General features: G+C 35.1%; 1 protein-coding gene and 2 non-coding genes across 3 annotated transcripts in view; 1 reads left to right on the top strand and 2 right to left on the bottom strand.

The window, feature by feature from the left end:
* Nucleotides 1-15,162, top strand: part of TEX11 (testis expressed 11) — a 239,607-nt gene that overhangs the window by 195,195 nt on the left and 29,250 nt on the right. The window contains exons 26-28 of the mRNA XM_040265735.1: nucleotides 10,170-10,319; nucleotides 12,141-12,249; nucleotides 13,204-13,324. Coding sequence (XP_040121669.1) covers nucleotides 10,170-10,319; nucleotides 12,141-12,249; nucleotides 13,204-13,324 — 380 coding nt within the window. The remainder of the gene's footprint in view (nucleotides 1-10,169; nucleotides 10,320-12,140; nucleotides 12,250-13,203; nucleotides 13,325-15,162) is intronic.
* Nucleotides 11,210-11,279, bottom strand: LOC120882699. The gene has a single exon (XR_005725559.1). It is a non-coding gene; the product is annotated as a small nucleolar RNA U2-30 (small nucleolar RNA).
* Nucleotides 11,422-11,500, bottom strand: LOC120882700. Its single transcript, XR_005725560.1, has one exon. It is a non-coding gene; the product is annotated as a small nucleolar RNA U2-19 (small nucleolar RNA).

Here is a 15,162-nt window from a genome sequence, read left to right on the forward strand (position 1 = left end):
GTGGCTTGCCATTCCCTTCTCCAGTGGACCATATGCTGTCAGACCTCTGCACCATGACCCACCTGTCTTGGGTTGCCCTGCAGGCATGGCTTGGTTTCATTGAGTTAGACAAGGCTGTGGTCCTAGTGTGATTAGATTGACTAGTTTCCTGTGAGTATGATTTCTGTGTGTCTGCCCTCTGTGTGTCTGCCCTCTGATGCCCTCTTGCAACACCTACCATCTTACTTGGGTTTCTCTTACCTTGGGCATGGGGATTCTCTTCACGTCCGCTCCAGCAAAGCACAGCCGCTGCTCCTTACCTTGGCCGAGGGGTATCTCTTTACCACCGCCGTTCCTGACCTTCAATGTGGGATAGCTCCTCTAGGCCCTCCTGTGCCTGCGCAGCCACAGCTCCCCGGGTTGCTCCTCCCAGCCGCCTGCCCTGGCCACAGGCTTGGGTGGCTCCTCAGGGTCACCACCCCTGGCCTCAGGCACGAGGTGGCTTCTCCAGGCCGCCCCTGACCTCGGAAGCAAGGTGTCTCCTCCCAGTCGCCACTGGCCTCAGACGCGGGGTAGCTCCTTTCGGCCACCGCCCCTGACCTTGGACACAGGGTAGCTCCTCTCAGCCGTTCCTGTGCTGTTGCAGCCTGGCACGCTAGGCCGCTGCCCCTGACCTCGGATGTGGGGTAGCTCTTCTTGGCCATGCTTATTGTCAGTGTAGCTAAATTTTTTTTTTTCAGTTTTTAAAATCTCTTCAAATTGTTGGTTTCATTGATTTTCTCTGTTTTTCTATCCTCCAATTTATTTTTCTCTGCTCTTTATTACTTCACTTCTCTAGTAACTTTTAATTTGTTTTGCTCTTTTTTCTAGTTCCTCATGATTTAAAGTTGTGGTATTGCTTAAAATTTTTTCTTCCTTTATGGATATTTATAGTTACAATCTTTCCTTTCAATACTGCTTTTACTACATCCCATAAATTTCATTATGTTTTGTTTTTGTTACCAGCCATCTCTAGGCATTTTTCTAAGTTCTCTTTGGATTTTTTTTCCCTTTGGTCCAATGCTTGTTGTTTAATTTCCACATACTTGTGACTTTTCCAGTTTTCTTTCTGTTATGGATTTCTAGCTTCATTCCATTATGGTCAGAGAATATACTCTATGTGATTTTAGTCTTATTAAATTTATTGAGACTTATTTTGTAGCCAGATATATGTTCTCTTCTGGAGAATATTCCATTAGCACTTGAGCATAAAGATTTTCTGCTGTTGTTGGATGGAGTATTATATATAACGTCTGTTATTTCTAATTGGTTTATAGTGTTGTTAGCATCCTCTATTTCCTTGTTCATCCCCTATCTACATATTCTATCCATTTTTGAAAATTATTCATAAAATGTATGATTTATATTTATCTGAAGGTAAAAATACACTAGGAACAGAGAAGACAGTCAAAAATCTCCAGGAACTGCCTATAAAGAGTAAAATTTCTGAAATTTTTATATTAATAATATTTTACCTATAAAAATTTAACATAGAGAAGGCTAAGCATCTCTTCTGATTTTGAAACTCTTCTCATGCAACTCTTAGCAATAGTAACCCATCAAACAAACCTAATTACTTCTTATATTTTCTCTCTTTATGAGGAGAAAGAATGAATTTTTGTGGTTTTCCAGGGGCCCTTTTGGAAATTTCAAAGATAATTTTAGGTTTAGAAGATATCCTGAAAACATTGTTGTATATTTTCTATATTTGGGATGTGACTTTTCAGGGCAAAATTAAGAGTTGTTAGAGGCAGTTGGGCATTTGATTAAAATACAATTGTGGGTGCCTGAGAAACAGTACTTGGTTACCCATCTAAGCAAAATGACAGTAACACATTTACAAATAAGCATAGAAAATAATTCTAAAAAACTTTAGCTCTTCAATAATTGAGAAAACTTTTTTCTTAATCTTTTTTTCATTAAGTGATCAAAAATAAAGATATCACAAAGATAATAAAGATCAAAAAATTATTCTGGTAAAACACAAAATCTGCTATCTAGGTAGATTACATACAAGGCAAAGAATAAACTTTTATATTATAAGTGAAACCATCATTTAGTAAACTAAGGAAGCAAGCCCATCAAAAAAATCAAGATAACTTTGCTCCATTCTAATACATTAAAGAGCTTTATTTTAGACTCAGGTTTAAACTAGGGCAAATGAAATTTACTTTCCAGATTTGTCCTTCATTATGTTCTTTTATATTCTTGAACAAACTGACAACCTTTTAGGGGATCTGCCTGTCAAAACTAGTTTTATGAAAAGACTAAGACAGTTTTTCAGAGGCTACATGATGTGTGATACTGTAATAAGATTGGGTGCAGAAGAAAATACAAGAATCTAGCTATTTCTGTTAAGTCAGGCATTAAGGAGCTTTTCAAAACTGTGAAACAATTTTCTCATTCATTTTTAAAAATTTCATTTATTTTTAATTGAAGGATAATTGCTTTACAGTATTATGTTGGTTTCTACCAAACATCAACATGAATCAGCCATAGATTTACCCATGTCCCCTCCCACTTGAACATCCCTCCCACCTCCCTCTTCTCATTCACTTTCAAAAAAACAATTACTTTTTAATTGACATTAACACACAGTGACTTCATCTCAAATTAATTCAATCAGGAAATATATTGAAGTTTTGTTTTAATTTCTAAAATGGTAAATATCAATAGTTATAACCTGCATATGAAAAATCTCTTTGATAATTTTTTCAGAGTACATGGGGGTCCTGAGAACAGAAAGTTTGAGAACCACTGATTTGGAAGGAAACTATTTTTTCCTTTAAAAACAAAGGCACATATCCATTTTATGCTATTGCTCATAATATAATCTCAACCACTTGTTTTAATTGTAACTTTTAACCAAAATAATTTTTATTTCAAAGAGAAAACTTAGGTGTAATTGAGACCCATCTCTCACTCACTAGTAGTGTAGCAGACTAGCAGAGTTCATGAAGGTAGTCCTTCATCCCTTTTAAAGAGGAAAAATTAACACATTCTTTAACATAACCCAAAGATACTGCCTCTCTATAGCATATAAAAATAAGAAGCAATAGTATGTAAACTTAAAACTATGCTTAGTAATGAAAGTATTTGGTTTTACTTAAAAGTTATCTTGGTATCTATTATCCATTTATTAACTCAATGTAATATCAGTCTAACATTTTAAGTGAACTAAATATCTTAAAGTTTATAGTATTTTTCTTCTTGATTTTCTAGCTGTTCTAAATATAATTAATTTGGGGCTTCCCTGGTGGCTCAGTTGATAAAAAATCTACCTGCAATGTAGGAGACATAGGTTCATTTCCTGGGTTGGTAAGATCCTGTGGCGCAGGGCATGGCAACCCACCCCAGTACTCTTGCCTGGAGAATTCCATGGACAGAGGAGCCTGGCAGGCTATAGTCCATGGGGTTGCAAAGAGTCAGACACAACTGAACAACTAACACAACAACAACAAAATTAATTTTAATGAAGTTCAAGAATATCCAACTATATCAATAATTGCATTAAATATAAATGGTATAAATCAGAGGTCAAGGCACTTTTCTTAAAGGGCCAATAATATTAATAAATATTTTAGGCTAGCAGGCCATAGGGTCTCAGACACAGCTACTCAACTCTGCCATTACAGGAAGGAAAGTAGACATAGATAATATTTAAACAAATGGACATGACTCTATTCCCATAAAACTTTATTGCCAAACAAATGGCCAGCCCACAGATTGTAGTTTGATCACACCAATTAAAAGATCAAGAAAAGAAAAAAAGAATATAAGATTGGCTAAAAAATCAACATCCAACTGCATGCTGTCTATAAGAAACTGACTTAAATATGAATATATAGATAAGTTAAAAATAAAAGGAACTGAAAATGATACACTATGCAAACATTAATCAAAAGAAAACTGGAATGCCTATATTAATATCATATAAGACACTATTTTTTAATATTTACTTGTTTGACTGCCTCCGGTATTAGTTGCAGAACACAGGATCTTCATTATGGCATGCAGAATCTTTCATTGTGATACACAGGCTCTTCCTTATGGCATGCAGGCATCTCTAGTTGTGCACTGGCTCAGTAGTTATGGCCCATGGACTTAGTTGCCCTACTACTTGTGGGATCTTAGTTCCCTGACCAAGGATTGAACCTGCATCCCCTGCATTGGAAGGCAGATTCTTAACCACTGGACCATCAGGGAAATCCCCAGAAAAGACACTTTAAAACAAGGAATATTACTAGGGATAAGGACGGATATAATGAAAAAGTGATCAATAAGCATGATAACATAACTATCCTAAATGTGTAATTTACCTAATGACAGAACTTCAAAATACATGAAGCAAAAGCTGATAGAACTGAAAGGAAGACCAGATAAATCCACCCTGTGGTTGGAGACTCCAGTATACTCAGTAATCAGTAGAATAAGTCAGTAGATACTCAACGAGGGTGTAGAAGACATAAGTAACACCATCAGTCAACTTGATCTAATTGACATAGAATGCTCTATACCAGAATATACATTTATTTTTAGATGCATGTGGATCATTGAACACAGACCACATTCTAAACCATAAAACAAACCAGAAAAGGGTTAAAAATGTTAAAATATAGAAAGTATTTTCTCTTACCATAATGGAATTAAATGATAAATCTATAATATAAAATATATGTATGGTTTATATTTTCATTTCCAAAAATATATTTGGAAATGAAACAACATACTTCTGTGCAAACACTATGCAAACATTAATCAAAAGAAAACTGGAATGCCTATATTAATATCAGATAAGACACTTTATTTTTTAATATTTATTTATTTGACTGCCTCCAATATTAGTTGCAGAACACAGGATCTTCATTATGGCACGCAGGATCTTTCATTGTGATACGCAGGCTCTTTATTATGGTATTATGATATAGAGGGAACATGTATCAACATAATTAAGGCCATTTATGCTAAACTCACTCATACTCAACAAAGAAATAATGAAAGTCTTTTTTGGACCAGTTACAAGACAAGGATGCCCTTTCTCACTACTTCTGTTTAATGTAGCATTGGAAGTTCTAGCCACTGCAATCAGACAAGAAAAAGAAAAAAAAAGCATCCAGATTGGAAGAGAAGAAGTAAAACTCACTATTTCCAGATGACATTATACTGTATGGAAGAAACCCTAAATTCTTCACCAAAAAAACTATTAGGACTGATAAATGACTTCAATAAAGTTGCAGGATATAAAACTAATATATGGAAATCTGTTACTTTTCTATACACTAATAATGAGCTATCAGAAAGATAAAGCAGAATAAAATACCTAGGTTACTCTTCCTGGAAAATCCCATGGACGGAGGAGCCTGGTAGGCTGCAGTCCTTGGGGTCACTGAGAGTTGGACGCGACTCAGTTACTTCACTTTCACTTTTCACTTTGATGCATTGGAGACGGAAATGGCAACCCACTCCAGTGTTCTTGCTTGGAGAATCCCAGGGATGGCGGAGCCTGGTAGGCTGCCATCTCTGGGGTTGCACAGAGTCAGACACGACTGAAGCAACTTAGCAGTAGCTTAGTAGCAGCAGGTTACTCTGAAAACTATAAAACATTGATGATGCAATTTTAAAATTATACAAAGAAATGGAAAGATTTTTTTCCTGTTCTTGGATTTTGATAATTAATATTGTTCAAATGTCCATACACTCAAAGTGATCTACAGATTTGAGGCAATTCTTATCAAAATACTCATGACATTTTTTACAGAACTTGAATAAATAATCCTAAAATTTATATGGAACCACAAGAGACCCTGAACTGCCAAAGCAATCTTGAGAAAAAAGGACAAAACTGAGGGTATCATGCTCCCTGACTTCAGACTGTGCTCAAAGCTACAGTAATCTAAACAATATGGCACTGCCAAAACAACGGACACACAGATCAATAGAACAGAATAGAGAACCCAGAAATTAACCCATACACCTCTGGTCAATTAATCTATGACAGAGGAGTTAAGAATATACAATGGAGAAAAGACAGTCTCTTCAATAAGTGATGCTGGGAAAACTGTACAGCCACATGTAAAACCATGAAATTAGAACATTTCTGTACACCAAATACAAAAATAAACTAAAAATGGATTAAAGACGTAAATGTAAGACCTAAAACCATAAAACTCCCAGAAGAGAACATAGGCAGAACACTCTGTGACATAAACTATAGCAATATTTTTCAAGTCTGTCTCCTAAGGCAAAAGAAATAAAGGCAAAAACAAATAAATGGGGGTATAATTAAACATAAAAACTTTTGCACTGCAAAGGAAACCACTGACAAAACAAAGAGACAAGCTATGGAATGGGAGAAAATACTTGCAAAGGATAAGATGTTAATATCCAAAATATATACACAGCTCATACACTCAGTATAAAAAGAAACAGCTCAATTAAAAATGGGCAGAAGTCCTAAACAGACATTTTTCCAGAGAAGACATACAGATGTCTAACAGGCACATGAAAAGATGCTTAATACCGCTAATCATTGGAGAAATGCAAATCAAGACCACAGTGAGATACCATCTGATACCTGTCAGAATGGCTAGCCTCAAAAAGACCACAAATAACACATTGGTAAAGATGTGGAGAAAAGGGAACCCTTGTACACTGTTGGAGGGAATGTAAATTGAAGTTCCTCAAAAAACTAAAAATAGAACTACCATATGATCATGTAATTCCTTCCTGTGTATGTATCTGGAAAAAAAATTCAAAATGATACATGCACCCCAATGTTCATAGCAGGATTATTTATAATAACCAAGATAGGGAAGCAACCTGTCAACAGACGAATGGATAAAGATGTGGTGTGCATAAATGTGTGTGTATGTGTGTGTATATATACACACAATGGAATGTTGCTGTTGTTTAGTTACTAAGTGATGTCTGAATCTTTTGTGACCCCATGGACTATAGCCCACCAGGCTTCTCTGTCCATGGGATTTCCCAGACAAGAATACTGGAGTGGGTTGCCATTTCCCTCTTCAGGGGATCTTCCCAAACCAGGGATCAAACCTACGTCTCCTGCACTGGCAGGTGGATTCTTCACCACTGAGCCCACAATGGAATATTATTCAGCCATTAAAAAGAATGAAATCTGCATTTGTAACGTGGATGGACCTAGAGAATATTATACTAGTGAAATAAGTCAGGAAGAAGACAAATACTCTACGTTATCCCTTATATGTAGAATCTAAAAAAAGTAAACAAAGCAGTGTACATAAGAACAGAAACGGATTCACAGATATAGAGAACAAACTAATGGTTACCCATGGGGAAAGTGAAGGGGGAGGGGGCAATACAGGAGTATGTGATTAACATGTTCAAACTATTATATATAAAACAGACAAGCAGCAAGGATATGTTGTACAACACAGTGAAATATAGCCATTGTTTTGTAATAACTTAAAATTGAATGTAGCCTGTAAAAATATTGATTCACTATGCTGTACACCTAAAACTAACAATGTTGTAAATCAACTACGCTTCAATTTTATCTTTTTTATTAAACTTTTTATTTTGTATTGGAATATAGCCAATTAACAGTGTTGTGATAGTTTCAGGTGGGTAGCAAAGGGACTCAGCCATGCATATATATATTTCCATTCTCCCCCAAACTCTCTTCCATCCAGGCTTCTACATAACATTCAGCAGAGTTCCCTGTGCTATAGAGTAGGTACTTGTTGGTTATCCATTTTATTTTTTCAGTTTTTTCTTTTCAAAAAAATTTAATTTTAATTGGAGGATAATTGTTTTACAGTACTGTATTGGTTTCTGCCATACATCAATATGAATCAGCCATAGGTATCCATATGTCCCCTCCCACTTAAGTCTCCATATCACCCCTCTAGGTTATTACAGAGCACCTGATTTGAGCTCCCTGCATTATACAGTAAATTTCCAGTGGCTATCTAATTTTACATATGATAATATATATTTTCAATGCTACTCTCAATTCATTCCATTTCCCTACCCCACCCCCATATCCACAAATCTGTTCTCTCTGTCTGTGTCTGTGTCTCCATTGCTGCCTTGCAGATAGGTTCATCAGTACCATCTTACTAGATTCTGTGTGTATACATTACTATATGATATTTGTCTTTCTTACTTACTTCACTCATATAATATATAACAGTGTGTACCTGGCCATTACAAACCCCCTATCCCTTCCCCCCATCCTTCCCCCTGGCAATCATAAGTTTATTCTCTAAGTCTGTGATTCTGTTTCTTATACTTCAGGTTTTTTTTTTAATGTACTTTTAAATAATCAAATGGTTCAAAGAGAAAGTCGTAGGGGAAGTTAGAAATAGTTTGAAAGGAAGTAAATGAAAGCACAGCATATAAAAATTTGGAGATACAGCTAAAGTAGTGTTTAGATAAAAGTTTGTAGAATTAAATGCCTCAATTAGAAAAAGATTTTAAATAATCTAAGCCTTCACTGTAAAAAACAGGAAAAATTATCAAATTGAACCACATTAAGCAGAATGAAAGGAATAACATAAGCAGATGTCAATAAGATTTAACACAGGGAACAATTGATAAAATTGATGAAAACAAAAACTGTTTTGTTGTTGCTGTTTGTCAATGCAATGAGAAACCTCTAGCCAGGCAGATCAAGACACAAATTAACAATGCCAAGAATGATAGTGTAGACATCACTGCAGATCGTACAGACATTACAAAAAGATAACAAGGGAATATTCTGAACAAATTTATGCCCATTAATTTGAAGGGTTAGATGAGACTGACAGACTCCTTTGAAAGTCAAACTACCAAAACTCCCACAAGAAGAAACAGATAACTTGAATTGTCCTATACCCATTGAATTCATAGTTTAAAGTCTAACAGATTTTAACCAAGTGAGATTTGTCCTGGTTTCAGCATTATAAACTCAGTTAATTCACCATATCAACAGATTAAGTGACAAGATTCAATATCCATTTATTATAGAAACTCTCAACTAAACAGGAATAGTAGGGAAGTTCCTTAACCTGATAAAAGCCATCCATAACAAATAAAACCTACAGCTAATGTCATTTTAATGATGAAAGACTGAATACTTCCCCTCTAAGGATGTAAACAAATCAAGAATATCTAGTCTCACTACTCCTGGTCATTGTCATCCTGGTGGTTCTAACCAACGCAATAAGGCAAGCAAAAGAGTGGGAAAAGATGTGTAGAGTGAAAAAGATCAAATAAAACTATCTGTATTTGCAGAGGACACATAATTCTCTATATAGAAAATCCAAAGAATCTACCAAAAGAGTTACAGGAACTAGTAAATGAATTAAGCAAGTCACAGGATACAGGTCAATATTCAAAAGATGGTTATAGTTCTGCATGGTATCACTGATGTTCAATAATAAAAATAACAATCAGTAGTGATAGAAGTCAAAATAGTTGTTAACTCTGCAAAGGTGGTATTAACTGGAAAGGAGCACGAGTGTTGGAAGTGTTCTTTATCATGATTTGGGTAGTGGTTATATGGGTTTTAACAGACATAAAAATTCACTGTTTTAGGATTTAAAATTCACACTTTTAAGATTAATACACTTGTTTATTGTATATATGCTATACCTCAAAACTTTTGAAATTGTTCAGTCTAATAAGGGTGATTGGAAACCAACTCACATAGTATGATATATGCCACCTGATATAAGATTGTGCCCATGGTGATAACCAAGAAATAAATATTACTGACTGACTAAGTGAAACAGTTTGGAAACTTTCCCTTACTTAGTTGAAAATAAAACTACAGTTGTTTTATATTGCACTGGATCTTCTGGTTAACTCAGTTATTATAGTAAGGCAGACAAATATTATATTTGAATTAGATAGCAGCAGGAGTTTTCCAGGCTATTTAGAAATATCATGGCAAAAATTTCAGGAAATGTAGACAACTTTAGTGAATGCATTTCAGGGTGTGAAAGTATTGGTAAGTTTATAGATTTAAAAATGTAAAAGATGTATCTAAAGGAGCTAAGATAACCTCAAATTGTAAGTAGAATTAATTTTCCTCAATAGGAAAATCTCCCCAGAAGAGAGATTAGAATAGGAGAGAATAATGAAATGTAATCAGAGAGAATGTTGCATTTTTGCCTCTTTCTTAGGGGACTTCTCAAGAGATCCATGCGAGACATTGCTTCTGCTGTATGAGTTTGAAGTGAGAGCCAAACTGAGTGACCCATTACTGGACCACTTCCTGGAACCAGTGTGGGAACTACCTCACTTAGAAAGTAAAGCATTTGAAACAATTGCAGGTAAGAGCTAAATTTTCTTTTTGGAAGGCTGGTACCCATTTAAATCATACTACATTTTTCTTTCTTCTCTCTATTCTCTCTTTCATCCAGGTGGGAAGCAATGTATCCCCATAGAACTTTGTTCTCCTTCTCTAATAGCATTCTTGCACTATTCTGTATTACAATCATTTGTGTTTATCTTATTCTTTATATGAAATTATAAGCTCCTTAGAATCATGAGTAATAATTACTTACATTTGTTGTACTTATAAACCCTAGCAATGTGCATTGCTCATAATAGGTACTTATATTTATTTTGTGTAGAATCAAATAATGTAACTACACAATAGGGATAGTAGCTGAAACTTAAAGTTTGCTCAGCTAGCTAGAAATAGATAATCAGCTTCTTCACTAATCAAAGGTGATACAATCTTAGTTATTTATTAAAGTGTACAGAGAAATATTGGTGATATTTTTAACATAATTGCCAACCTCAAATTTTTCATTGGGCTATAAGTGGTATTTGGGGACTCAGCCTCTGTGGGGGTATACTGCAAGACATGGCCTAGTTATCTTCCCTTTATATCTTTCGCCCTCCTCAGGAGCCTGTATATGGCTAATAAAGGTATCGGAGAGCCCCAAATGTACAAGAGTCACATTTGTCTTTCCTTGTCTTGCCAAGACAGAATTTCTAGGAGCATGGAGCTGGTGGTGTACGCCTTATAGCCATGCGATGGTGACCACTGCTCCTTGGCTAATGGAACGCCAATTCTAGAGGCCTGTTGAATGCATCTAGAAGTTTTGAGAGTTTTATCTTTGATATGTACTCTTATGCCAAGGGTTTCCCGTTTTTAATATTAGATAGAAACAGTATATTATAGTAAAAATCTGGGATTTTTTTTCATTCATTCTGAGCTCAGATCAAGTGTAGAAATTTTCATAGTTATAAAGGTCTATAGTAAAACCTTTTCATCATTGCTCAGAACTGATCAGCATTTCATATATACATACCCTCAGTCCATTCTCATTCACCCACCAGTAAGTTCTCAGTTATCCACTGTCACCTTTACACACGCACACACACACGCACACCTTATTGTTTTAAAAACATTATTCTTTTGCTTTTTGGAACTATAAAGATCATGCATCTGGTAAACTAAGAGGTTTTCTGATGTTCACATTTGACTACTTTCATATTGATCCACTTCTCTGGTGGCTAAGAGGTTAAAGCATCTGCCTCTAATGTGGGAGACCTGGGTTTGATCCCTGGGCCGGGAGGATGCCCTGGAGAAGGAAATGGCAACCCACTCCAGTATTATTGCCTGGAGAATCCTATGGACGGAGGAGCCTGGTGGGCTACAGTCCATGGGATCGCAAAGAGTCGGACATGACTGAGCAACTTAACTTTCACTTTCAGTAAAAGCAGATCATGAAGAATATAAATGTGTTTTTGATTAGTACCTTTTTACTGATCTGCTTTCTGTTTTTTCATGTGCCCCTCCTTCACTTTGGTTCATAAGATTATTACTTCACCTATATGACTATGTGCTGAGTCACAGAAACAGTAGGTTCTCTGTTGATGTTTACTGGGCGGGGGGGGGGGGGGGGGGATATATATATATACCCTAGTGATCCTGCCATGTTACTCTGCCCAGAAAGTAGAAACTATCTCTGAAAGCCACCACGTATTCATCATATTATGAAATTCATTTTTGGAGTTTTGTGTTTGTTTTTGTATCTGTTTCCGGTCAATTTCATTAGAGAAAACAAGTTGTAACCTAGGATGAAAACTCAGTGGATGAGATTATGATGTTCACAATCTTTTTGCTTCCCTTCTTTTAGTATTAGCAATGGAAATGCCTGCATGCTATCCTTCTATTGCTCTGAAGGCCTTGAAAAAGGCTATGTTTTTCTACAAAAGGAAGGAATCAATTGATGTTTTGGGATACAGGTTGGTAAATATAATTCAACACAGAATTCTAGCTTTTTGATAGCCAAAAGTGCTATAATTAATGTCCCATTTGTTATCAGTCATACTCAACTGGTGCAAAAGATGATTGGGGTACTCTTGTAACTCTTGGACTAAAAAGTCCTCAGCCCTCAGAACAGCTCCATATTTAGAGTTGTGTTACAGACCAAGGCAAGGTGAAGGAATCTGATTGTCCCAAAGGAGAAAAAGAAGGAGAAAGTTACTACTTTTTGTGAGTCTTTATATATAATAAAATTATTGATTAAGTATTGATACCTTTCTTTTAGTACTAAATATGCCGATTGTACAGAAAAGTACAAAGATTAATATAACAAGCACCAATGTATCCACCACTCAAATTTAACAGATACTAACATTTTGGCACATTTGCCTCATATTTTTTTCTAAGCACCTTTCTTTAAGGAACAATAAGTGCTGTACATAATATAAAATAATATTTATTGGAGATTTTATGTTCTCTATTCCCAGACATGGGGGGGAAATAGATATTGTGTGATTTTTCTCTGGAAAACTTCATAACAGTATTCCTTTTCTGAGACATGAGAGACAGTTCTCCTGGAATTATTCCCAGTTTAAATCCAATTCCCTTTCCCCATTTGAGAATGTAATGAGATGCTTTAAAGTGCATGTAGATTAAGCCACCTCATAAAATATAGTAAACAGACACAACTCCTTAGTTCAGGAAACTAAAAAAAAGTGAAAGACAGCCATAGGCATAATAAAATGAAGGATTGGTCAGCCCCTTTTATATCTTCAAAAATCTGTCGTTGAGCTTGGAGGCCAGATAAAATTGAAGGAAGAACAGACGTGTTTTGAAGCTCTTAGTCTGGGATGAGGTCCAGATTTTACTTGTCTCAGCCATGAAGTCAATGATTTCTTTCCTTATGGGATGAGTTTTCTCTTTTTGATTTTCAGCAAATGTATGCACAGCTTGGTTAACCTCTTAGTGCCAGATGGGGTGCCGAATACAGAACTCTGTCCCATGGAAGAAATTTGGGGCAATTTTGAAGATACTCTGATCTTTATTAGCCAAACTGTAAGTCAAACAATATTAAACTTTAAGCTAATTTTAAAGAACTGAGTTGTCTTGTGTATTAGAAATTACATAGAATAATGCTTTTTGATATGAGTTTTATGGTGAATAAATTCATTTTAAAATGTGGTTACACACTATAAAATTTCCCTGGGTTTGTGAAATGTAAATATTAATAGTTAAAAGTAGAAAATTTCTAATACAAGTGTACTATGGAATAGGTCAAAGTGTACCATCTGGCATTTTTAATTATTTTGTATTTTCAGATCTCGTAGAATTGTTATTTCCTTGTGATCATACTAACTCTTTGGAAAAGTTTATTGTTATTCTTGCCACTTCTGAGACAGGTAATAGAGTGGAAGAAACACTGAAGACGACCTATATTTTAGTCCCTCCTCTGCTGATTTTCTCTTCAGTGCAGGTTTAATTCAGTAATTTTCAAATTATCTTTATTAAGATGTAATTTACATACCATAAAATTCACTCATTGTTTGCATATAACTCTGTGATTTTTAGCAAATTTATAGTTATGCAACTGTCGCCATACTCCAGTTTAAGAGTATTTCCATTACCCACAGAAGTTTCCCATTGCCTGTTTGTAGTTAATCCCTGCTTCCATTTTCAGGTCCAGGGAACCACTGATCTACTTTTTATCTCTATAGATTTTCTCTTTCTAGATACTTCATATAAATGAAATCATACTTGTGACCTCTTGTGTCTGGCTTCTTTCAATTTAGCTTACTGTTTTTGAGGTTCACCCATGCTGTAGCATGTATCAGTAATGTAAAGGAATGGCCTTTTTATTGCTGAATAAATAGAATACTATTCTTTTTAATGAATCAGTATGCCACATTTTGTTCACTAGTTGGTAAATACTTTGTTTCCACTTTATGGCTATAATAAATAATGCTACTATAAACATTTGTGGATAAGTCTTTGTTTTCTAGGGTTTTCAATTCTCTAGAATATGTGAATTAATAGGTTATATGGTAATGCTCTATATTTAACTTTTGAGGAACTGCAATCTGTTTCCCAAAGTTGTTGATCAATTTTATGTTCCTACCAGCAGTGTATGAGAGTTCCAATTTCTTCACATCCTTATCAGCTCTTCTTATTGTCCATATTCTTTTATTATAGCCATCCTACTGGGTATGTAATAGTAGCACATTGTGGTTTTTATTTGAACTGCCTTGGTAGCTAACACTGTTGATCCTTTTTTCATGTGCTTATTGACCATTTGTTCTTTGGAAAGATACCTATTCAATTATTTTCCCATTTTTAAAATTGGATTCTCAGTGAGTTTTAAGAGTTCTTTATGTGTTCTATATACAAATCCTTTATCAAATATACTATTCGTAAGTATTATCTCCCAGTCTCTGGCTTGTCTTTTCATTTTTTAGTGGCATTATTTAAAAAGCAAATGTTCTGAATTTTGATGAAGCCCAATTTGTCATCTTTTCTTTTATAGGTCATGTTTTTAGTCATGATAAGAAGTCTTTGCCTATTCCAAAATTACAAAGATTTTCTTCTATTTTTTTCTTGTAGTTTTTATACTCTTATTTCGTACATGTTGGTCTATGATTCATTTTGAGTTAATTTTTGTTTATGGTGTATGAGGTAAGGGTCTATATGGTTTCTTATTTGTTTGTTTTTGCATAAGGCTGTTCCTCCTCTTCTGCTGTTTGACTTTAGTTTTCTCATGTAAAATGGAAATAATACTTTCTCTTACGCCTACACTGAGGTTCTAAGGATCAACAGAAATAATAATATGTGTTGTGAACTTTAGCAGCTCATATACATGTAAGGTAGTACTGGTATTGTAAGGGAGCTATAAAATATTA

The sequence above is a fragment of the Oryx dammah genome, unplaced genomic scaffold (genome assembly GCF_014754425.2).
Source record: "Oryx dammah isolate SB20612 unplaced genomic scaffold, SCBI_Odam_1.1 HiC_scaffold_23, whole genome shotgun sequence".
Classification (NCBI taxonomy): Eukaryota; Metazoa; Chordata; class Mammalia; order Artiodactyla; family Bovidae; genus Oryx; species Oryx dammah.